The sequence below is a fragment of the Syngnathus typhle genome, linkage group LG5 (genome assembly GCF_033458585.1).
Source record: "Syngnathus typhle isolate RoL2023-S1 ecotype Sweden linkage group LG5, RoL_Styp_1.0, whole genome shotgun sequence".
Taxonomy (NCBI): Eukaryota; Metazoa; Chordata; class Actinopteri; order Syngnathiformes; family Syngnathidae; genus Syngnathus; species Syngnathus typhle.
The window spans coordinates 4,468,422-4,493,697 of record NC_083742.1 but is presented as its reverse complement, the minus strand read 5'-3'; the positions used below and the strand labels follow the sequence as shown (position 1 = coordinate 4,493,697).

The window sequence follows — 25,276 nt, the reverse complement described above, 5'->3', positions numbered from 1 at the left end:
CGCGCCGCTGACCGCCCAACTGCACCGCGCTGGTCGCATTAGTGTGACAGAGCCGTCGCTGAAATTTAGAAGATATTTTTAAAGTCCTGATGTACTTTCTAAAATTTAAGTGGACCTCAGTGCGCACTGCGCAAGGAGATTTTTTTAAAAATTCATAAAAATTGGGTGCGTATTATACATGGGTACAAGCTTTTTTCCAGCATCAGCATGCCATTTTTAGGGGTGCGTACTATACATGGGGGCGCACTATACACGGAAAAAAACGGTAGTTTAACGAGTGAAATTCACTCAAATTATATCAAAAGGAGCAGTAACTTCATCTTATTTGGCTATGTCGACCCTTGTTCATAAGATGTACTTTTCATTTTCATTTGATCCCTCAGGATTTCAATCTTATGAAACGATGTCTTACTTGGGTTGGGCTGCAGCAAGACCACTGTTTGTCTGTAGATCTTCTCAGTCCAGTTTTTGGTGCAATCCGCACGGATCACTAGGTTTTCATAGTGAGCATCCAACTCAGTTTTCTCCACCTGGCCCAGCTTCTCCCCTGTAAACTGAAGCAGCATGCAGTTGATCTACTGCAACACGTTTTTCCTTAACCTCTGTATCTTCAAATACGAAACTAATACCTGTCATTCTTCTGTCACTGACACCAATGCCATCAACATGTACTATGTGTCTTACTCGTAGTGTAGTATAACCAGGCTAAAACAATGCGAACTCTAAAAGCAATGTAAGCATGAACCGAAGCATGCATATTGTGGATAAGTTGTTTTATCTGTCATGTCAATTTATGGTAGCGTTTTAGCCATGCTACCACACGCACACTCACACAAACACACACACACGACGCATTTCACGGCGAATTATAGGTTCGAAATATATGGTAGAATGCCAAAGCGTCGGTTCGCAAAACCAGTGCGGCATTTCATACCTGCACAGCCCGTGTAAAAAGCAACCCAGCACCCGTGGCAAGCCTTTTCACGTTAAAATCCATCGTGTTGATGTCCGACCAGGGCTAGAGAAGAGGAGGTGTTCCACACCGGACACAGACAGGCGATGTCGCGGCTCGAGTTATGAACCTCTGCCAGTCAGACGTCACGACGACACCCATTTTTCTAAATTATTATTATTATTATTCAAATTACTCACATTCGTAATCATGTTCTTCATAGACAGATATGCAAAACATTGTTTTAGTTGCAACTTTTTTTGCGATGCAAAACTAGCTTTTATGATGTTTTGAAAAGTGTACTCGTCACGGGTTATATTATGCTTTATCTCACTAACAATAATTAATATGTTGGTTTAATTTGGGGGCATCACTTAAATGACCACGGGCGCGGTATTGTTTTTTTTGTTTTGTTTGTTTTTTTGCGATTGGGTGGAGCATACACCGGAAAGCAAGGTGGCGCTGCTCAACTTGAATGCCAGCATCTTCTGTGGTAGTAAGAAAGCAACGTGAGTTTGATTATGCGACATCTGTTCAAATTTCTCTCATTGTTCGATTGTTGCACACTTGTGTTTGTCCTGTTGTCGCGTTTTAGTTGCTGTTGGATAGAGTATTATATTACTGCAGTCAAGCTAACTGTCTTTTAAGCTAGCTTCCGATTTATCAGATAAGTGAGCCGAATATTGTTTTGTTTATCTGCCCTTGGTTTTATTATCGATACGATAATAATGATCAACTTTACATGAAACAGCTTTCCAGCTGTTGGACCAGCGCGTAACGTTATGCAGAGCAATTGGGCATGGCTTGGAAGTCACGAACCCGCAGTTTGCAAGTGTTTGACACAGAGCTGAGTGCTGACACAGTGGAGTGGTGCCCTGTCACGCACTGCAACAGATTCCTGGCCTGCGGGACTTATCAGCTGCAAAAAGGGGTGAGTGTCGTTTCTCTGTAGTGTTATTGGTTTGGTACTAGTCTATCAAATTTCCAGCTATTCTTTGGGAGCACAAACAATTCCTTTTTTTCCCCTTTTTTTTTGACTGGACGAAGTAGTCTGAGGTTGCCCTTGACGCCATCAGTGCTATGGGTTTTTCAACTCACAATTCAAATGTAACAAAAGTCGACTTGAGTCGATTCAAGGTTGATCGCTGACCACAGCAAATCACCAACATGTCTCCTCTGCATCTAGCTCTGCCCTTACTCCAATTCCTTTAAGTTTTCCATCATCACAACCATACATATATCTCCTCTTTGGGCTCCCTATTTGCCTCCTACCAGGTGGCTCCATTTCCAGCAGGCATCTATAAATCACACGACAAATACACAACCAAGAGATGTCACAAAAAAATATGAATAATGAAATAATAATGTTCTTGTTTTCTGAAATCACTGAGCACTGCAGTCAGTGGCTCTGGAACAAAAGAAAAGACACACTCACAGGTCTGAAAAGCCTGGTGGAAATTAGAGTGCCTTGCTTGGGAATGACTGTTGTAGTCATTGCTCGAGTCTGTCAGCCATACAGCTTGTCTGTTCTCACCGCCTTCCTTTTAATTAAGTATTGATGGAGTTGGATGAACAATTGAGACAATCTATTTAGTAATTAGTGTTATTAAGTTTTGGGTCAGCAGCCGACAGTATTCTTGGTTTTGCAAAGCTAAATAATTCATACTGTCAACTGACTACTTAAACAATGTTTCCATTTTCCTGAACAGTGATGAACATTTGCACTTTTACATTTCTGCCGTAGAAAGGAGAAGAAGATGCTGCCCCAAGCCGGACTGGTCGTTTGTACCTTTTTGAATATCAACGAGAAGCTTTGAGTCCTCCTCTCACTGAGCTACAGCGCATAGAAACACCTGCCGTTTTAGATTTGAAATGGTAAGAACCTTCATGACTTTCATAGATAAATAGCAAACTGATGCTGACAATAACAATGGTATCCTCTCTTTTGAGGGCTGAACGATTTTGAACGATTTAAATTGTGATTATTTTTTCAAGGTCATCTGTTTTCTTCATAAACACAAACAATAATATTCATTACAATAAACAATATCAGATGTAGCATACATAAATGAACCGTGAAATAATATGATATATATTTCTACTTCAAATCATTTTTAACTTAATAAACAGTTTGACTTGCAAAGACTGCAAGTAAACATTCATTATGACACCTTCACAAAATTATACCAAATACCGTAATTTTCGGACTAAAAGTCCCACCGGAGTATAAATCGCACCAGCCATAAAATGCCCAAAAAAGCGGAAAAAAAACATATATAAGTCGCTCCGGAGTATAAGTTTATTCGACAAAATCCAACAACAAGCCAAACGATAGGTAGGCTAACGTGACATAAACACAAACTAAGAGCTGAGAACGGCCCTGACGTAAAATTCACGTGCGCGCCGCTGACGGCTCTTGCACTTCAAAATATTCCACAGGCCCATATAACGATATATAAATTATATATCAAATAACTATTATATAAGCAATAATGTTATCAAACCATCTGTGCACTCTAAATCATTAAATCCATTGATCAAATTCCTCGTCCTTTGTCAACATCGCCGCGCGTGCGCCCTGACGTCAGCCTCGTCGTTATTCCACAGATCTACTATATAACTATATTGTAGCGTTAACGAAGTTCAAGGAAAGACGTGGGTTTCGTAAACGGCTCTTTATTTAACAAAACAAACTTACAGGCGTGTGTCGGCGTGGACTTCCAGCCACGGAAGTGGAAGAGAGCTCCATAGAATAGGACCGGGCGTGCGTAAAAGCCATGACCGAGCCCCATCCACCGTCCTCGGACAGCCACCCGGCTGAGCGCCGGCCATCGACTTCCATCCACGGAGGTGAAAGACAGCTCCATAGAATAGGACCGGGCGTGCGTAAAAGCCATGACCGAGCCCCGTCCACGTCCCTGGACGAGTCGATCTTTGTCCTTTTATGTAAACAATCGCCGCGCTGCTGACGTCAGCACCGGCGCCCGACTTCAATCCACGGAAGTGAAAGAGAGCTCCGTCAAGTGACGCGCCACGTCGCAGCAGCGCGGCGGTTGTTTGTCATGGGTTTTACGCACGCCCGGTCCTATTCTATGGAGCTCTCTTCCACTTCCGTGGCTGGAAGTCCACGCCGCCACACGCCTGTAAGTTTGTTTTGTTAAATAAAGAGCCGTTCACCAAACCCACGTCTTTCCTTGAACTTTGTTGATGCCACAATATAGTTATATAGTAGATCTGTGGAATAACGACGAGGCAGCGCGGCGGTTGTTTACATAAAGGACAAAGATTGACTCGACGAGCTGCTGCTGACGCGACGTCGCGCTCCTGTCGTCACTTGAAATTCAAATTACAGTAATCCCTTGCTAAATTGCGGTTCGTTTATCGCGGTTTCACTTTTTTTTTTTTTTTTTTTTAAATGTTTGAAAATAAAAAAACATATATAAGTCGCTCCTGAGTATAAATTGCCTCCCACCCAAACTATGAAAAAAACCGCGACTTATAGTCCGAAAATTACGGTAAGTGTGATGCAAGCATAAACCAGTAAACGATAAATCAGATCACAACAATAATGCAAACGGTGTTGTCTTATCGCGGGTTATGGGACAGTTATTCTAGAAGAACCATTTGCCAATGCATGACTCGAGTCCCAAATCTGTAACCAGAGTCACAAATAGTATATTTACCCAGATTCACAAATTCACAGCCAGATTTACAAATCTGTGAAATAAATTTGCAAATGTGCACAGATCTGTAAATGTGTGATGTTCCCCTCTGGCTTGAATGTGATCTTACGTGTGAATTGTCTGACAGTCTTGCCGGGGAAAATATACTGTACACAAATATGTGTTGTGAGTGATGCATGTGTCAATGCATCTGGGGACTAGTGTGTCCCAACCATATCATACCACTAGGGGGCACAACCACTAAAACAGCTCGGAAATTCAGTGTGTCGCTCGAATAATGCCTTTTGGAAATTTGGAGTGCAGCAAAAACGAAGTGGCACTGTGTGCACTCATCTCTCCAATTTGAGACATGGTGCGGCAGTGCGTTTATAAATTAATGGAAGGAGGGCATGCTATTCCTCTCTGAACACGACTACTCGGAGAGGTATCAGCGTGAATTTTTGAACACGCCCTCAGTCGTTGACTCTGACCGCATCCTGATGTTGCTGAGCTAAAGAATCATTTACTTACCTCCTCAGGTGCCATGTGCCTGTGTCAGAAAAAGTCATTCTGGGACTGGCTGCTGCTACAGGAGAACTGCAGTTGTATGCACTTGCAGACTGCCAGGTGAGAAATGTGACACATGAGGAATCAATATGACATACTGGAAGCTGTTTCTTTTCTGCATTCCGCTGGGCTTTCTTTTAACGCTGACGATGTTGTTGGTTATCTACACCAGCGATCCCCAAACCTTTTAGCACCACGGACTGGATTTTTGTCAGTCATTTCACGGACCGGTGTTTGATGTCACAATTTTTGCAGAGAAAACTTCTAAAACAATTCTATAAAGAAATCAAGTAAAATGTCGAAAGTACCAAATAATCACAGACTGCACATTGTTTTTACCGTTTTTTTCCATGTATAGTGCGCCCCCATGTATAATACGCACCCTAAAAATGGCATGCTGATGCTGGAAAAAAACCATGTATAATACGCACCCAATTTTGATGAATTTTAAAAAAAAAAAAAAAAAAATTATTTTTATTTGTTTAAGTCCCAATGATCGTCACACACGCGGGGAGGCAATGGGTCCCATTTTTATAGTCTTTGGTATGGTCTTAACTAGGCTGGATGTAATTTTTTTTGTTGGCGTTGATTTCTCCGACTGCCCGTAAACGCACCACCGCGCTCCGTTCGCGCATGTGAAAAAGGCGTGCGGACGTGAAAAAGGCGGCTCTGTATGGGAGAGACGTTGAAGAGGAATAAAAACACCCTTGGAAACCAAAACTTGCCCCTCGTCGTGACTCGGAGCCGCAACAAATGTTTCGGATTTGTGTAGGGTACATTGTGACAGCAAACGAGCAAGCGTCTGATAAGAGAGCATTGCGGTCGTATGTAGCGTGTTTGAAGTGAACAGCAGAGACGAAAGAAACAAGGCAAAGTGTTGTGAAATAAAATATTACATGTAATACGCATTTTGTTATTTGCTGATTGAAACTGCTAATTAAACTGTGAATTGAAACTAATAGGAAGAAAACAACTCTCGCTCTTTATATAGCTGACGTGTCTTGCGCATCCGTTCTGCGCATCTGTAATGGCGGCCTCCGTATGACGTCCGGTCCGCGATGGAGATTAAAAAACAAACAATATTTGACAATAACACACCATCAAGGATTGCACCATCGCATCAAACGATGTGTCGTCAATTATGAATTTTACTAAGTGTGTTGGGCAGGATGGCTGAATGCGATGCGCGATTGACAACAAACAAGAAGAAAGGTGATTTCAAGTTTTATTTCGAGGGAGATTTGTCATGTCTCGTCCCCAGTTTTGCTATGTGTCTAGGTTGCCATAGTTTCTGTTCGCGTCGCCCCTCTCTTCCTGTGTCACCTCAATCGATGTAACGTGTTTTGTATTTGAGTCCTGTCTGCCCCTCGCTCACCGTCGGATCATTGCATGTGTTACTGTCATGATGTCTGTTTGGTTTCTGTTCCTGTCTTTGGTAATGTCACCCTGTCTTTTTGTTCCACGACTTTGTCGGTCAGTCCTGTTGTTGGTTTTGTTGTACCATGACTTTCTTTACAAAAAAAAATAAAATAAAATAAAAAAATTAAAAAAAGAAAAAACAAAAAAAAATTTGTACCCATGTATAATGCGCACCCCAGATTTTAGGACAATAAATTAGTTAAATTTTGCGCACTATACACGGAAAAAAAGGTAGATGTTTTCGTCGCATAAATTGTCCGCGTTCGCACTACAATCCCATTTCCGTAAAACAGACCAACCACAATCCTAAACATCACCGTACTGTCTTTTCCATATAGCTTGACGTCTTCAAAGAGTGTTAGGGAGCCAATCTGAACACCGAATGGATGTGGTGCCAACAAAAAAGGGACAAAAAAAAATTTTGGGAAATGGAGGCCTGCTGTATCTTAAATCCCCAGAACGACTTTTTTAGGTTGCCTCGTCTTTTAAGGTGTGGCGGATAAATACAATAAAATAAAATGATACGACCGGCATAAAAACAATGGTATTGTGGTGCCAAAGAAAAGGAGACCCAGGTGTGTCCCAAAAAACTTTAGTGAACATATTCGTAAAAACGAGGAATAGAAAGAACACACATCACGGTTCCAACACACCCTTCAACGCTTAGTTCCATTCTATATGCGAACACCACGCCAACAACATAACGTGAGTAATGTTGTTTTGTTAACATCACGAGGTGTAGGAGAGAATCAGGTCAATTTTTCAAAACAAAATATCGTTCAGACTCGCATAAATAAAATGAAAATAATGCAAGTTATTCATGCTTTCTTGTGTGGTCCGGTACCAAATGATCCACGTGGTTTGGAGACCAATGATCTACACAATAACTGTCTATTCAGTAGAAAGGCAGCAGTAACCTGCAGACTCTGAGCAATGTGGATCTGGGAGCAGGACAGCTGGCTCTGTCCTTAGATTGGTCCACTGGAAGAATGGACAGGTATGGAACTCTGTATGCTCCACACCTAGCTTTGCTTTTGACAGTTAATGGTGCAATAGGCATATTTTTATACCCCGTGCTCTTGTCAGCAGTAGTGATGTGCGGGTGGTGTGCAGCGACTCTGCCGGTTGCGTCAGTGTGCTCTCTTTGGATGAAGGTGCCCTGATCACTTTGGCCCAGTGGAAGGCCCACGACTTTGAGGCTTGGATCTCAGCCTTCTCCTACTGGGACACACAGTTGATCTACTCTGGTAACTCCACCTTTTCCAGAAATTGTTTCTGTCACGGTTGCACACATACATGCTGGTTCAAGTTTTTTTTTAAACTTTTTTTTCTGTTGTTATAATGACTGCCCTACCTCAAATTACTGCAGATCTGGCATTTTTTTCCGACTTTTAGTGTTTAGTGAAGTCAACCCCCAAATTTTCTTTGTCATATGTTCTGTTCTTCTATGTTCAACTATTCATAACACAGTGTTCTAATTAATGTTTTGTTTGTGGAATAGGAATTCAACAGAATTACCGTATTTTCCGCACTATTAGGCGCACTTAAAAACTTACATTTTACTAAAAAAAAAAAACACAGTGCGCCTTACAATGCAGAGCGCCTTATATATGGATCAATTGATGAATTTCTTGATCCATACTGGTTGTACACAGTCCTCTGCCAAAATGTTTCAGTACGTTTTAGTACGACTAGTAAATTACAAGGTCGCATTGCTTCCCAACATTACGGCAACTGTAGTCAGGGGGCGTCACCGAATAGCTGTTGTACCCGCGAGGCTATTTCATTTCAAAATAGGCTGCTCCGTTAATGTTTCGAGTAAATTTACGGCTTGATATGGAAGGGAAACATAGGTAAGCAGTACCAATGTGTTAGATCGAACTTTAGTCAGTTCCGATCATTTTATAGGAGATCGTTTGAGAAACGCGATTGTTTACACTTTGCTGAGGCTCATGGGAGATTGTGAGCTGAGGCTCATGGGAATTTGCGGATGGCTAATGCTATAACGATAGCTGCTATACGCACCAGGCTATTTCATGTCAAAATAGGCTGCTCTGTTAATGTTTCGAGTAAATCCACAGATCGATATGGAAGGGAGACATAGGTAAGTAGTACCAATGCGTTAGATCGAACTTTAGTGAGTTCAGATCATTTTATAGGAGATCGTTTGAGAAACGCAATTGTTTACACTTTGCTGAGGCTCATGGGAGATTGCGAGCTGAGGCTAATGGGAATTTGCGGATGGCTAATGCTATAACGATAGCTGCTATACGCACCAGGCTATTTCATGTCAAAATAGGCTGCTCTGTTAATGTTTCGAGTAAATCTACGGATCGATATGGAAGGGAAACATAGGTAAGTAGTACCAATGCGTTAGATCGAACTTTAGTCAGTTCCGATCATTTTACGTATAGGAGATCGTTTGAGAAACGCGATTGTTTACACTTTGCTGAGGCTCATGGGAGATTGTGAGCTGAGGCTCATGGGAATTTGCGGATGGCTAATGCTATAACGATAGCTGCTATACGCACCAGGCTATTTCGTGGATGCATACCGCAACCCTAGTCAACCTCAGTTTGTTGCAGTATAGCTTCTATTTTATGCGCCTTATAATCCGGTGCGCCTTATATATGGACAAAGTTTTAAAATGGGCCGTTCATCGAAGGTGCGCCTTATAATCTGGTGCGCCTAATAGTGCGGAAAATATGGTAATTCGTTTTCTGAAGCCAAGACGTGGTTTTGACCTGCAACATGGTAACTGCGGTGTCATTTTCAGTCAACAGCAAGTGGCAAAATGGCCGCCCCCTGAGATGGATTTAAAACGGGTGAATGTTGCTACTTGACTCATAGTCCACAAACGCAATATTAATCAGAATGCCATGTCTAGACTAGCGGGAGCACATACAAGATATTATTGTAAAGAACATTTTTGGGTTGACTTCCCCCTTAAGGCCAACTTTTGGTCAGGAATGAATATGAATGAATATGTGATGAAGTGTCATTTGAAAAGGGATAAAAGGCAGTGTTAATCAGATTTTTCACATAATTTAGCCACTAAATTGGTCTCTTCCTGAAAACATCTATAACTGCTGTCCGACAAGAAAATTATATTCTATTATGATAAAATGATAGACTTTCAAGGTGTGTCACAAATGTTCCAGGACTGGTGACAGCGAAGATACATTCCAAACCCAGTCTAAGAGTTTAACCCTTGAATGTAAGATTATCATACTTGCCTGACCTGGCCCCATGTGAGTGCAAAGGGGATAATAACACTGACCAGTTTTGAAGACGTGGATGACATAAAAATGGTTGTGGCGACAGACCTGCAGAGAATCCTGGATTATTAGGAAAGTGTCATAGACTCCAGGGAGATTACTTGGAAAATGTAAAGACTTGATTTGAAATATATCTTTTGAGCCACCCACCTTCTGACCTTTTTGACACACCTTGTATGCATTGACCCCAATGTGTTATTTTTAAATCTCTTAATTGCAATGTTCCTCGCTCCTCTAGACATCAAAAATGACCCGGAAGTTGTTCGCACGCCTCCATTATTAAGGAGCATCTCAATTGTCATGGTGTGTGCTTGTGTTCTGGCAGGAGGAGATGACTCTAAGTTTAAAGGCTGGGATCTCAGGATTGGTCCCTCCAGCCCCACTTTCGTCAGTAAAAGGTAATTAATATCACTGTTCATTTTGATCATCTAAAAAACAACACGTGTATAATTTCTCTCAAAGGCATTCAATGGGCGTGTGCAGCATTCACAGCAACCCACATCGTGAACACATTCTGGCTACTGGCAGGTACACTTCACAGCTAATAGAAAATACCGTTTTTTTCCGTGTATAGTGCGCCCCCATGTATAGTACGCACCCCTAACAATGGCATGCTGATGCTGGAAAAAAGCTTGTACCCATGTATAATACGCACCAATTTTTATGAATTTTTTTAATTTTTTTTTTTTTTTTTTAAGTCCCAAAGATCGTCACACACGCAGGGAGGCAATGGGTCCCATTTTTAAAGTCTTTGGTATGGTCTTAACTAGGCTGGATGTCATTTTTTTTGTTGGCGTTGATTTCTCCGACTGCCCCTAAACGCACCACCGCGCTCCGTGCGCAGGGGAATGAGGCGGCTCTGTATGGGAGATACGTTGAAGAGGAATAAAAACAACCTTGGAAACCAAAACTTGCCCCTCGTCGTGACTCGGAGCCGCAACAAATGTTTCGGATTTGTGTAGGGTACATTGTGACAGACGGCAAACTAGCAGGTGATCGAGCGAGCGTCTGATACAAGAGCATTGCGGTCGTATGGAGCGTGTTTGAAATGAACAGCAGAGACGAAAGGAACAAGGCAAAGTGTTGTGAAATAAAATATTACCTGTAATACGCATTTTGTTATTTGCTGATTGAAACTGCTAATCAAACTGTGAATTGAAACTAATAGGTGGAGAACTGAACTCTCGCTCTTTATATAGCTGACGTGTCTTGCGCAACCGTTCTGCGCATCTATAATGGCGGCCTCCGTATGACGCCCGGTCCGCGATGGAGATTAAAAAACAAACAATATTTGACAATAACACACCATCGAGGATTGCACCATCGCATCAAACGATGTGTCGTCAATTATGAATTTTACTAAGTGTGTTGGGCAGGATGGCTGAATGCGATGCGCGATTGACAACAAACAAGAAGAAAGGTGAGTTTTATTTCGGGGGAGATTTGTCATGTCTCGTCCCCAGTTTTGCTATGTGTCTAGGTTGCCATAGTTTCTGTTCGTGTCACCCCGCTCTTCCTGTGTCACCTCAATCGATGTAACGTGTTTTGTATTTAAGTCCTGTCTGCCCCTCGCTCACCGTTGGATCATTGCATGTGTTACTGTCATTCTGTTCCTGTCTTTGGTAATGTCACCCTGTCTTTTTGTTCCACGACTTTGTCGGTCAGTCCTGTTGTTGGTTTTGTTGTACCATGACTTTATTTAAAAAAAAAAAAAAAAAAAGAAAATTTAAAAAAAAAAAAATTAAATTTTTTTTTCTTTGTACCCATGTATAATACGCACCCCAGATTTTAGGACAATAAATTAGTAAAATATTGCGCACTATACACGGAAAAAAACGGTATGTCATGTTTGCATTGCGTTTTATTATTGGCATGGGTTTCTCTTAACTTTTGTATTTTTCCTCCCACAGCTATGATGAGAGGGTTCTGCTTTGGGATGGCAGAAATATGCGTGAGCCTTTCAGTGAGAGTTTGTTAGGAGGTGGGGTGTGGCGGCTAAAGTGGCATCCGACTCACCAGCATCTGCTGCTGGCAGCGTGCATGCACAATGACTTCCACATACTTCATTGTCAACAGGCCATGGGTAAGTAAGATACAAGAAGAACATTGCAAGTATATTTTTAAAATTCAAATTACCGTTTTTTTCCTTGTAGAATGCGCAAAATTTAACTAATTTATTGTCCAAAATTTTTTTAAATTTTTTTTTTTTAATTTTTTTATTTTTTATTTTTTAAGAAAGTCATGGTACAACAAAACCAACAACAGGACTGACCGACAAAGACGTGGAACAAAAAGACAGGGTGACATTACCAAAGACAGGAACAGAAACCAAACAGACATCATGACATCATCCGACGGTGAGCGAGGGGCAGACAGAACTTAAATACAAAACATTACATTGATTGAGGTGACACAGGAAGAGAGGGGCGACGCGAACAGAAACTATGGCAACCTAGACACATAGCAAAACTGGGGACGACACATGACAAATCTCCCTCAGAATAAAACTTGAAATCACCTTTCTTCTTGTTTGTTGTCAGTTGCGCGTTAGTCAGTAAAATTCATAATTGACGACACATGGTTTGATGCGATGGTGCAATCCTTGATGGTGTGTTATTGTCAAATATTGTTTGTTTTTTAATCTCCATCGCGGACCGGACGTCATACGGAGGCCGCCATTACAGATGCGCAGAACGGATGCGCAAGACACGTCAGCTATATTAAGAGCGAGAGTTGTTTTCTTCCTATTAGTTTCAATTCACAGTTTAATTAGCAGTTTCAATCAGCAAATAACAAAATGCGTATTACAGGTCGGTCATATTTTTTCACACTTTGCCTTGTTCCTTTCATCTCTGCTGTTCACTTCAAACACGCTCCATGCGACCGCAATGCTCTCGTATCAGACGCTTGCTCGATCACCTGCTCGTTTGCTGCCTGTCACAATGTACCCTACACAAATCCGAAACATTTGTTGCGGCTCCGAGTCACGACGAGGGGCAAGTTTTGGTTTCCAACGGTGTTTTTATTCCTCTTCAACGTCTCTCCCATACAGAGCCGCCTTTTTCACGTCCGCACGCCTTTTTCAAATGTGCGCACTGAGCGCGGTGGTGCCTTTACGGGCAGTCGGAGAAATCAACGCCAACAAAAAAATTACATCCAGCCTAGTTAAGACCATACCAAAGACTATAAAAATGGCACCCATTGCCTCCCTGCGTGTGTGACGATCATTGGGACTTAAAAAAAATAAATAAAATTAAAATTTTTTTTTTTTAAAAATTGGGTGCGAATTATACATGGGTACAGGCTTTTTTCCAGCATCAACATGCCATTTTTAGGGTGCGTATTATACATGGGGGCGCATTATACACGGAAAAAAACGGTATTTTGACATTTTTAAAGAGACGCATCTGGAGGGTTACACAACTAAACGATTAATCAATTCAGTTGACAACTATTGTAGTGAAGCAGTTGTTTAGAGTAAGACTGTCACAAGCAATTTTCTTTTAGAATTGATTATTCTGCCGATCATTCCATTGATTACTCAAACAATTGAAGAGCCCCCGCAACTCAAACTAGGCACACACTGTTCAGTTGATTTATTTAGTTTTTTCGAGGGGGGCAATACGCATGCATCTACTAAAAACAATTAAGTACGCCAAGGCTGATGTATGTTAACTAGGGGTGTAACGATTCATCGATACACATCGATTAATCGATATAATGCTTACGATTTATTGGCATCGATGCTAAATGTAAACATCGATTTATATCGCCGTGTTTGACCTCGGACATTAGACGCGACTTTATTTTGAAATCCAGTTCATTGTTGCTTGCTTCCTCATTCCGGGAGCAGTGCGGGCGAGTTGCGAGCAGAGCAGGCAAGTGAAAGGGGAGCCGACAACTACGCGGCTCCTGGGCTGGTGCTATGGCTAGTGTCCAAGAAGACGAGGAAATTCGCTCCCCTTTGGGCTTCAAGTCATTCGTTTGGAAGCACTTTGGATTCCAAAGAAAAGATGGCTCAACGGACAATTAAAATTATTGTAAATAAATAGTTCAGTAATGCACTTTAAATTTAATGGTATTACAAAAAAAGAAAGAATATTCATTTTTCTTTACTTACTTATATGAGAAAAAATATAGGAATTTGATAAAGTTCAGTGTTAAAATAAGCACTTTGTATACTACAATACTCTTGTAATTTCCTAAATAAAGAGTTTGCAGTACTTTGTTGATTTTGCGTATGAATTGTTATAAATCAGGATCTATATTTTTTATTTAAAAAAAGATATAAAATAAAAATATCGATCGTGGAACACTGTATTGTGAATGAATCACAGCAGGCTTTAAGATATCGGCAAATATCGTATCGTGATTCTTTGTATCGATATATCGTATCGTGACAAAACCCGCGATTTACACCCCTAATGTTAACCCTATTTTCAGTTAAAAGTAATGAATGTCACCAGGCAATGGTGTAGTCCTCGCTCTCTCGCGAAGACTTCTTGTGGGAGTTTAGACTGCTCCTATACATAAATCTGCATTAGATGCAAGGACATATTAAATATATATACAGTGCCTTGCGAAAATATTCGGCCCGCTTGAACCTTTCAACATTTCGCGACATTTCAGGCTTCAAACATAAAGATATAAAAGTTTAATTTTTTGTCAAGAATCACCAAGTGGGACACAATCGTGAAGTGGAACAAAATTGATTGGATAATTTAAACTTTTTTAACAAATAAAAAACTGAAAAGTGGGGCGTGCAATATTATTCGGCCCCCTTGCGCTAATACTTTGTAGCGCCATCTTTTGCTGCAATTACAGCTGCAAGTCGGTTGAGGTATGTCTCTATCAGTTTTGCACATCGAGAGACTGGAATTCTTGCCCATTCTTCCTTGCAAAACAGCTCGAGCTCAGTGAGGTTGGATGGAGAGCGTTTGTGAACAGCAGTCTTCAGCTCTTTCCACAGATTCTCAATTGGATTCAGGTCTGGACTTTGACTTGGCCATTCTAACACCTGGATACGTCTATTTGCGAACCATTCCATTGTAGATTTGGCTTTATGTTTTGGATCATTGTCCTGTTGGAAGATAAATCTCCGTCCCAGTCTCAGGTCTTTTGCAGACTCCAACAGGTTTTCTTCCAGAATGGTCCTGTATTTGGCTCCATCCATCTTCCCATCAATTTTAGCCATCTTCCCTGTCCCTGCTGAAGAAAAGCAGGCCCAAACCATGATGCTGCCACCACCATGTTTGACAGTGGGGATGGTGTGTTCAGGGGGATGAGCTGTGTTGCTTTTACGCCAAACATCGCATTTTGCATTGTGGCCAAAAAGTTCGATTTTGGTTTCATCTGACCAGAGCACCCTCTTTCACATGTTTGGTGTTTCTCCCAGGTGGCTTGTGGCAAACTTTAAACGAGACTTTTTATGGATATCTTTGAGAAATGGCTTTCTTCTTGCCACTCTTCCATAAAGGCTAGATTTGTGCAGTGCATGACTTATTGTTGTATTATGGACAGAGTCTCCCACCTCAGCTGTAGTTATCTGCAGTTCATCCAGAGTGATCATGGGCCTCTTGGCTGCATCTCTGATCAGCCTTCTCCTTGTTTGAGATGAAAGTTTGGAGGGACGGCCGGGTCTTGGTAGATTTGCAGTGGTCTGATACTCCTTCCATTTCAATACAATTGCTTGCACAGTGCTCCTTGAGATGTTTAAAGCTTGGGAAATCTTTTTGTATCCAATTCCGGCTTTAAACTTCTCCACAACAGTATCTCGGACCTGCCTGGTGTGTTCCTTTGTCTTGATGATTCTCTCTGCGCTTTAAACAAAACCCTGAGACTATCAAAGAGCAGGTGCATTTATACGGAGACTTGATTACACACACGTGCATTCTATTTATCATCAGTCATTTAGGACAACATTTTATATCTTCATGTTTGAAGCCTGAAATGTGGCGAAATGTTGAAAGGTTCAAGGGGGCTGAATACTTTCGCAAGGCACTGTATATAAACTATATTTTAAATAACTATCACATAAACAACAATATTATCAAACCATTTGTGTCACTCCAAATCATTAAATCCATCGATCAAATTTCTCGTCCTTTGTCATCGTGGTGACAGAGGACATGTCCAGAGGATATGGCGCTTTAAAGTGTTCATTACTTTGATTTTTTTTCTCTCTATTTTTCATGTTTTGAATATGTTCAAGATAAAGATATCAAAGCATGTGAAGTGATCAACTATACTAAAAATAACATGTGAAGTGGTCAACTTTACTTGTAAGTGATGTGTTAATGATCAAGTAAAAATTTGTGAAAAAACATACCGTAATTTTCGGACTATAAGTTGCACCGGAGTATAAATCAAACCAGCCATAAAATGCCCAAAAAAGTGAAAAAAAACATATGTATATAAGTCGCTCCTGAGTATAAGTCGCCCCCCCCCCACCCAAACTATGAAAAAAACCGCGACTTATAGTCCGAAAATTACGGTATATATAAGTTGCCCCCCCACCCAAACTATGAAAAAAAAGCGACTTGTAGTCCGAAAATTACGGTAAGCAGTACCAATATGTTAGATCGAACTTTAGTCAGTTCTGATCATTTTATAGGAGATAGTTTGAGAAACGCGATTGTTTACAGAGGGCTCATTGGTTATTGGCGAGTGGATGCATACCGCAACCCTAGTCAACCACAGTTTGTTGCAGTATAGCTTCTATTTTATGCACCTTTTAATCCGGTGAGCCCTATATATAAAATAATTTCTAAAATAAAAAATTCAATGAGGGTCTGCCTTATAATCCAGTGCACCTTATGGTGCAAAAAATACGGTAATAATCAAATCAAAATGTAAAAAAAATATTTGATAACTAAAGCCCGAATGCTACTAGTACTCAAATTCTAGTGACAAATACTGTACAGATGAGCCATCGCACAAGTCATATTTGTTTGGTTATGTTGAGAATTGTTTCCTATGAAATATAACAACCAGTTAACCATTTTAGTATTGGAGAAAATCAAAACCAAACGCCAGGTACGTTGAAAAGTGTTGACATTTTCTGAAAACACTTCACGCCCTTATTTTCCCCTTCAGAGTCCAACAAAGAGACTTGTCCAGTTGTGGCATCCTACATCCTTCACAACTCTCTGGCATATGGAGCGGACTGGTCTCGACTGTCTCTGGAGGAAACTGCTCCTCTCTCGCCTCCAGCTACAGAACCAAAGGAATGCCTCACAGACAGTGGCGGACACCTGCGGATCCAGTATGAGTCTCCCACTGCCAGCTTTGACACTTCCCTCGAAGATGATTCTGGTCAATACATCCCAGAGGGAATTGCGTCGCCGTCTGCCAGCTCTAACGCAGGCGACAATGTCACACCTGATAATGATGATGCCTCTTCATTGTCATTTCTCCTTGCAAGTTGCTCTTTTTATGATCATATGCTTCACTTGTGGCGATGGGACTGGGCACCAGTTTAAGCACACGTAGAAACGGACCAATGTTGTGCGTGTGTTGAATAATGTACGGTTCTGCAGTACCATCTGTTGATTGGCTTTTTAGCAAGCGCCAGTCCAATCAACAATGGTGTAGCAAAACAAATCAATACACATCACCTTTACAACAAACCCCATTATTTTGTTCTACCAGATTGAATTTGAAATAAAATGTAGGAATAAAATTCCTATAGTAAGTCTGAAAAGGCGAAAGCGTTTGACTTTAATAACTTCCAGTGGCCTGCTTATGCTGTTTTAATTTCAGCTGTAGGAAGTGCATGGTGTTTAAAAGGAAACTAGATGCAAATTATGTACCTCAGAAAAATCAAAATGCCATAGCTTGTAACTTACTCGTGCAAACACTACATTTAAGGATGGGATGACAGCAAGTTTACCAGTTTCTATTATTGTTTTCAAATGCGTCGGATTACTAGCTTGTTAAATCAAGATGTCATTCATGAACAGAGGTCCACAATGATGGAGATTAGTGAATGAAAATTAAATGCTGTAGGCTCACGACATCTATCTAGAACTGATTGAACCAAAATACATTAAGTTTGGCTTTATTGTACTTGATTGGAAGAGAAATGACAGATACAAAGTATTAAGTCCAACTTGCAACATGGTGTCACTGCGAAGGGTCTGCATCCAATGTCACCAAATGTCATCAGAAGTCTTCTCTTGGAAATAGATCTGTCACAGATATTGAGTTTCTTTTAACGCACATAGTTTTTGGGATACAATTTAAACAACTTCCCATCCTGTGTAGGTTCAAAGCCGTATTTCTCCAGGTGGTCTTTGTCATAAATCCCTTCGTTAAAGTCTTTCCTGATCTGAGGAGCCACTATTTCGGCAAACAGGCTCTCTGCAGTCACTGGGGTCTCGGTTCCTTTTGGACAGCGGTATGAAACATACGGTTTGAGTTTAAAGCCATCCAGACTGGGTACCACAAATTCGGGAATCATGGCCTTTATTGACAGAAACTTTCTGCTGGAGAGCCTTACTCCAGTTGGTCTTGAACCTCTGCCTTTATTGTGAGTCCTTGAACCCCGCTTGCTGGTGAATTCCGACATTCTGTCTGCTCCTCTTGTAAGCCCCCTTATCAGCGTGGACAATACACCCATTGTTCCACAACAGTATATCAGGAATTGAAAACCTGCAAAAATGGAAGAAATCAATGTCAAGAGTTTAGGATACAAGCACGGTTTCCCAAACCTTTGAGTCAATGCACCCATTTTACTGAGGAAAAATCATACACACACCACCAAACAAAAAATGTATGAACACTAAATAATGCCATCTCAGTTTCCTCACAAATTGTCTAACTCAGTGTGAACATTTATAAACTCACGGAGCCATGTATTATTTTGTAGTATGAATGGCAACGAGTGGAATAGAATAATTAGAATAGAATAAATGGAATTATCGTAAAATAATATAGCATGCGCACATCTATCGTGTAGAAGCACTGGAGTGACTACAAATGGTAACATAATTCAGTAAAGGTATTCTCATGGCCAAGTCTTTAACATCGGAATTAGCACTCATCTCGCTCTAAAACCGATGCAGACGGGGAAAACATCAAATGTTTGCTTTCTTATTGAAACTGCTGCTGTCTTTAGCTGGCTAGCTTGCTAAGCACACTCGTGTAGTGCAATGAGTCGCATTGGTTAAATTACTCTCATCATGAATTACACTTACATTACACAGTGTCTAAATATTGGATCATAACACTGTCAGTATTTTAGTAAAAGTATGCAGTAACTGACTCCTCTCACCTTGAACACACGTTCCGATGGAAATAATGTGAACGGCAGTCAAACTAAACCTTTAGCGATTGGCCGAAGGACAACGCTGTTCACCAATTAAAATGCAAGATACTGATGTAGAAGCGTTTGTGACCGAACCAAATCTATGAACAGTAAAAGGAGTATAGTTTCCGGTACGTCTACCTTCAGAATAATGCAGTTTAAATAATTTGGAGTACAACACGAAACCTAATGTTCATGAGTTGTATTTCAACACAAATAAAAGTATATTTCCTTTTAAGTATTTCAATTTTACTCACCTCTCTCTCTCTTTCTCTCTTTCTCTCTTTCTCTCTTTCTCTCTCTTCTCTCTCTCTCTCTCTCTCTCTCTCTCTCTCTCTCTCTCTCTCTCTCTCTCTCTCTCTCTCTCTCTCTCTCTCTCTCTCTCTCTCTCTCTCTCTCTCTCTCTCTCTCTCTCTCTTTCTCTCTCTTCTCTCTTTCTCTCTCTCTCTCTCTCTCTCTCTTTCTCTCTCTCTCTCTCTCTCTCTCTCTTTCTCTCTCTCTCTCTTTCTCTCTCTCTTTCTCTCTCTCTTTTTCTCTCTCTGTCTCTCTGTCTCTCTCTGTCTCTCTGTCTCTCTCTCTCTCTCTCTCTCTCTCTCTCTCTCTCTATTGGTTTTAGTTTGGTAGGTATGCCAGGATATGACAAATGTATCACGAAACAGCCTTAACCTTGTTGTTATACACATGTATTCACTGTGCAAAAAAACGGGTAAGGAAAATAACTTCTACACTTATACGGAATTTCTTTACCCATATCTTACATTAAATGCTGGCACGTGTTATTGTAACTTTTCTTTTGTATGTTAAATTTTGTAGCGCATCACTGAATCCAGGCTGTGACATTAGCAGTGCTTGAAATAACATGTTAACTCCACCACTTATTTCAAAATCCAGAAATGTTCTGCTCTTGTGCAACTGAATATTCTACTCAAGTTTTTAAAGTTATTCGTGGCATTCAGAAGTGCACAACGGGTGTTGTATAGTGCATTTGTCAGCAACAAAGTCAGATATAATTTTCTGATTCACCAAAAACCATTTTAAATGGAAGTTTACGAAATTTAGTTGTCTACCACAGAAGTTGTTTGGGGTAGCCGTTGTCCCCTTGCGCCAAATCACTGCTGAACTGCCTCCTTCTTCCTTTGATGGGTGCTGAGGACATATCATACGAATAACGAATTCACGACACGCAAAATTATTTCCTTTTCTTCCATTGCTTTTGGAATGAACGCAAAATTCTGTCTCCTGGTCAAGTAACACCAGAGAAGCAATATTTGTTAGTAAACTCCGTTTGCCCTTTGCCCGATTTCAAAGTGGTTACATCTTATAGGACCGTCCACTAGGTGGTGGCAGTGTTTCTGGACTGTTTGGTTATTGACTATTTTGGTCCCTCGGCTTAGGGGATATGATCTTTAACCCACATTGGATTGTTTACATGGCAGTGCGCGCTCTTGAGATTTATTGTGGTTATTCCCTCATACAACACAAACATAAATAGAATCAGCTTTTCAAATAAAGTCTTCATATTGTTTAACATCCTGATATTTCCCAATTATGTCACACCTAGAGGTTGCCTTGTGCTGTCTAAACTTCAGTCAGACATGGAAAACAGCAATGAAGACGGAACTTGCAATATACATCAGGTAGGGCTGTCATAGTATAGCCATTGTCAGAGTATAAGTGTTGTGGGTCTTTGCAATGAATTGTGCAATAATGCTCACAAAGCCAATACCTTCTATTTGTCAAATGTATATTTTAATAATTAATTACTGTATGAATGTATTGTGAAACTAGAAAATTCCTACATACATTTTGAATGAGACAACTGACTCAAGTCTCAAAGCTGCACTTGCAAAGGCATCGTGGTGATATATAACCATGAATGAAAAGAAGAGTCACTCGTACAGAGTATATCGAGACAAAACAATCTAAACTAAATGAACTTTTTTCTGTGCTTAGTCTGTCCTTTTTTGGACTTTCTTATGTTCCATCCGCAAAATAGGCGTCTATCAAGGAAGGAAGGATGAACCACTACGTCTGTGAGATGGAGTGCCCACCTCTGGCATTAACATCTACCTTTGTTGTGCTCCGATAACCGCAAGTGAAAGGCTTTGATTGCCGCAAAGAGTTCACAATAGGTGGGAGTTGCGATCTGTGCCTGTACTGGATATACTCGGGTTTGAACCGAGTTGGACAGAGAAGCAACTTTTGATACCTAATTTGTGCAGATACAACAGTCCTATAATTAGAACTTCAATTGCACTGACATTGCTAACATACCATTTGTTTCAGATCCCAGCTCCTTTTGGGAGTGAGCTCAAGGCCAAGATGCAACAAATTATAGAAGAAAGGATGGAGGCCAACTTGGTAAACACCCGTAGAGTGTGTTTTAGTTCAATGAAGTTTTGTTCTTGTGTCACTGGAATTTTTATAGTTGTCTGCTGCTGTCAGTCTATCACAGGGATTGTCAACCGGTGGTCCGCTGCCCTCTTGTGGTCCGTGCAAGTGTTCCACGAAATTGCAAATGGAAAACAATTGTCACATTTTTTAAAAATAAAATAGATTTTTTAATTTGGACTTGATTTATTCTCCAGCTAATTTTGTGAATCATTTACCCATCCAAATTATGTCAAATGTTCCTGAGAGTCCCAAAATACAGATGCAAATAAATAGGCTGTATAGGTCTATCCTCCTTTGGTGCAAAATGAAATGATATTCCACCAAAGCAGTGGCCCCCGAGTTGCTTATTGGTTATAATAGTGGTCACTTGGACAAAACCAGTTGAAAACCCCTGGTCTATCAAATAGCCTACCAATTTGGCGCAGGGGTAAACATGCTCACTCAGTGGCGTAGCCAAGCCGGCGCCCCGGTTAGGACTCCCTGCGCCCCGGTTGAAAAAAATCGAGCTTTTTCGATTCTTCATTTTCATGCCGTTATTTTCTTTCGGTCTTGCGCGAATGTGCTTGCGCTATTCTATGTGCGCGATGTTATCCATTCACCATTTGCCTCCCGGACCCGGATGTTGATTTAGCGATCAGCGAACGACGTGGGTGATGTTAGATTTTTTTTCCTGTGGGCGTGCGCCCCTACTGGAAAAATTCCTCGCTACGCCTCTGTGCTCACTCATGATTATAGTATACACATGTTGTAATTGTTATAGTAAAGAAGTATTTGAATGTGTTTTCTTCTAGTGGACAGCTATTCTCATTGGAGCTGTGACAATTGTGTCCCTTGTGGGAGGTGTCGTTTTCCTTCTCTACAGAAGATACAGGCTGTCAAGTCAGTATACTGCCACCTTCATCTTTGAGTCAATGTCAATTCAAAACTTCAACATTTGAATGCATTAGCATTAATTTACCAATGTAGAGCATAGTGGAGAAATATTATTATTGTCATCTGTGATGAGTCGGGAGTTTTGACGCTATGAAAAACAACGGCAAACATTAACTGTCGCTTTGTAACACAAATATGTGGTGGAATGGATTATTAACAATGCAGGCCTTATTGTAAATTTCAATGGTTGACAACTGCCCAAAATAACATAGGGAAAGAATCCATGGCTACTTTGTATGGATAAAAGATTTTGCAACGCTGTATTGTACAGTATTGCAAGTGGTTCCGATTTTGGCCTGACTGTTGTGTTTCTTTTAGAGAGTAGTGGCTGTAGTGCAGGGGTCACCGACCTTTTTGAAAGCGAAAGCTACTTTTTGGCTCCGCATTAGTGCGAAGGACTACTATTTCATACATAGTATATTCGAAAAAAGTAATTTGCTCAAAATACCTTTAACCACTGGCGAGGTTAAGAGCAGGGATTTTCTTTATTGTTTGTCAACTGTGGATTTATGAAAACCTTTTGAAACTCCTTTTTGATTAAGGGCTTTACAAATAAATTTGACTTGACGTAACAGTATGTTTTTATAGTTAGTATTGGTATTCATCTTCACTCATGTGGTCTTCACGGGCTACCTGGTGAATGCAGGGACCACGTTGGTGACCCCTGCGACATTACCTTGTCTTATGTTCACTTTCCGGCAAGTCGTGGAAGTTGTGAAAATGTCTTGGATTGCTACTATGAAAAAAGATTTGGCCATACTCCCTATACATTTTGTTTACTTTGAATGTAATATTCTGATTCAGGACTCAAAAACAGCTCAGCTCTTGATCATTAGGGTTGTGCGGAGCCTATGAGCTAATAGTATTTGATAAGACATCTCCCCAAAGCTCCCTGCAAGGTTTTGTAAAAACAGAAGGATGTGATCCTCTATTTTGAACAATGTATATGTCACAAACATTTATTATGATGATGCCATTAAAAAAAATTGTAAATTATTTTTGTACAATATGATCCTTTTCCTTAAAATGGGCCGTTTAATGGAAAATAGACTTTTGAATGATTTGTGACTGGGGAGTGACTGCCAACTCTTCTAAGTATTGACCCTGATTATAAGACGACCCCCTCTTTTTCAAGACTCAAGTTTGAAAAAATACTTTTTGAACACCAAATTTCATTTTAATACAGAAAATGATTACATCTGAAACAAATGATTATGACAATATATTCGAGAGTAAAAGCATGTGATTTTGCCTCATTCAAATCATGCAAAAACTGTCTATCACATCTTAATATCTGAACATTTAAATATCTAAACTAAAGTGCAATCACATTTGTGAATGAATGGCTTCTGGTTTTTGAAATGTTAAACCAATCTACTGTGGTAAAACAACGACATTGCAATAACTGCATTAACCATCAAAATGAAGTCTAACTGTAACTGTAGTCTTGAACCAAATCTGAATAAGGAAAAACATTGCAATAAGATAATGTAAACTGCTCACAGTCACCTGCCTCTCGTTACCTGTCGCGTGTATTTAAGTACTGTCTGTGTGTCACCCCCTGTCGGATTGTTCTCGTCTCTTGTCTTCAGTCTGTTCTAATCTTGGTTTGTCTTTCTGTTCCGTTATTCATGTCCATAGTCGAGTATCTATTAGGGGTGTAAATCGCGGGTTTTGTCACGATACGATATCATATCGATACAAAGAACTACGATACGATATTTGCCGATATCTTAAAGCCTGCTGCGATTCATTCAAGATATATCACGATTAGAGATGCACCGATCCGATATCTGGATCGGATATCGGCCCCGATATCAACAAAATAGATGGATCGGGTATCGGCAAATGCAGCCGATCTGTGAGCCGATACTTTCCTTAATCTATTGGGACGCGGGCTACGTCATACGTCAGCAGCACGTGTGCCGCATGCCACGAGAGTTTTCTAAACAAACGCAAACATGGAGCGAACGTTCGCTTCTCTTCCCCGGGTTGCTAAGCGGACGTCAAACCCTGCGCGTTCGCTTCTCTTCGGGTTGCTAATGGGACGTCAAAGGCTGCGCGTTCGCTTCTCTCCCGAATGGGGGGGGGGCTAATCGGATGTCAAACGCTGCGTGTTCGCTTCTCTTCCGGGGGGGTGTAATGGGACGTCAAACGCTTTGTGTGGCGGGCTCCATCTAGTGTGGAAACTGAGAAGCTGAGCTCAAGCTTCTTGTGCGGGCCATATTCAATTATGTTTTCAGAATTTGCTGCGGGCCAATAAAAACTGGACCGTTAGTTTGGACACCCCTAATTTAGAGCTAAGAACTGTGTAGTCTGCCTGATGCCATTGCCTTTGGTCTTTTCTGTTCCACATGTAGTTATGTAGCTTGTTAAGTCAACCATAATATCGGATCGGTATCGGGTATCGACCGATACGCAAAGCCACGGCATCGGTATCGGTATCGAGACTGAAAAAGTCGGATCGGTTCATCTCTAATCACGATATAGTGCTCTACGATCGATATTTATTTATTTTTTAAATAAAAAATATAGAACACATCGATTAAGCGATATAATGCTCTACGATTTATTGGCATCGATGCTAAACGTAAACATCGATTTATATCGCCGTGTTTGACCTCGGACATTAGACGCAACTTTATTTTGAAATCCAGTTCATTGTTGCTTGCTTCCTCTTTCCGGGAGCAGGGAGCAGTGCGCGGCGTTGTTGTGTTGTGAGCAGAGCAGGCACGTGAAAGGGGAGTCGACAACTAGTACGCGG

General features: G+C 40.8%; 4 protein-coding genes across 14 annotated transcripts in view; 2 read left to right on the top strand and 2 right to left on the bottom strand.

The window, feature by feature from the left end:
* Positions 1–1,095, bottom strand: part of LOC133153654 (endophilin-B2-like) — a 62,192-nt gene extending 61,097 nt beyond the window's left edge. For all 4 annotated transcript variants that reach the window (XM_061277608.1, XM_061277610.1, XM_061277607.1 and 1 more), the window contains exons 1-2: positions 935–1,095; positions 413–554 (exon numbers count right to left, since the gene is read on the bottom strand). In XM_061277608.1, coding sequence (XP_061133592.1) covers positions 413–554; positions 935–997 — 205 coding nt within the window. In that variant the 5' untranslated portion in view covers positions 998–1,095. The remainder of the gene's footprint in view (positions 1–412; positions 555–934) is intronic.
* A 211-nt stretch (positions 1,096–1,306) lies between these two features.
* On the top strand, positions 1,307–17,580 carry dph7 (diphthamide biosynthesis 7). Of its 4 annotated transcripts, XM_061277606.1 has the most exons (11): positions 1,307–1,461; positions 1,704–1,883; positions 2,697–2,827; positions 5,154–5,241; positions 7,503–7,597; positions 7,687–7,847; positions 10,204–10,276; positions 10,341–10,406; positions 11,789–11,961; positions 12,114–12,235; positions 16,974–17,115. In XM_061277606.1, the coding sequence occupies exons 2-10, from the start codon at positions 1,752–1,754 to the stop codon at positions 12,221–12,223; spliced, it is 1,029 nt and encodes a 342-aa protein (XP_061133590.1). In that variant the 5' UTR covers positions 1,307–1,461; positions 1,704–1,751; the 3' UTR covers positions 12,224–12,235; positions 16,974–17,115. The 4 variants fall into 4 exon arrangements, with proteins under 4 accessions (XP_061133590.1, XP_061133589.1, XP_061133586.1 ...); XM_061277605.1 differs by lacking the exon at positions 12,114–12,235 and having other exon boundaries at positions 7,690–7,847; positions 16,974–17,580; XM_061277602.1 differs by lacking the exon at positions 12,114–12,235 and having other exon boundaries at positions 16,974–17,580.
* A 341-nt stretch (positions 17,581–17,921) lies between these two features.
* Positions 17,922–19,310, bottom strand: mrpl41 (mitochondrial ribosomal protein L41). 2 transcript variants are annotated; one of them, XM_061277612.1, is made up of 2 exons: positions 19,153–19,310; positions 17,922–18,530 (listed from the first exon to the last, which is right to left on the bottom strand). In XM_061277612.1, exon 2 carries the CDS (start codon positions 18,496–18,498, stop codon positions 18,091–18,093), a length of 408 nt encoding a protein of 135 aa, XP_061133596.1. In that variant the 5' UTR covers positions 18,499–18,530; positions 19,153–19,310; the 3' UTR covers positions 17,922–18,090. The 2 variants fall into 2 exon arrangements, with proteins under 2 accessions (XP_061133596.1, XP_061133597.1); XM_061277613.1 differs by having other exon boundaries at positions 19,076–19,181.
* A 467-nt stretch (positions 19,311–19,777) lies between these two features.
* The window catches only part of pnpla7b (patatin-like phospholipase domain containing 7b), a 70,235-nt gene continuing 64,736 nt past the window's right edge, over positions 19,778–25,276 (top strand). For 2 of the 4 annotated variants that reach the window (XM_061277594.1, XM_061277597.1), the window contains exons 1-4: positions 19,778–19,891; positions 20,747–20,822; positions 21,472–21,546; positions 22,371–22,458. In XM_061277594.1, coding sequence (XP_061133578.1) covers positions 20,781–20,822; positions 21,472–21,546; positions 22,371–22,458 — 205 coding nt within the window. In that variant the 5' untranslated portion in view covers positions 19,778–19,891; positions 20,747–20,780. Of the gene's footprint in view, positions 19,892–20,746; positions 20,823–21,181; positions 21,318–21,471; positions 21,547–22,370; positions 22,459–25,276 lie in introns of all 4 variants that reach the window. The other 2 variants (XM_061277596.1, XM_061277593.1) reach the window with 2 other exon arrangements.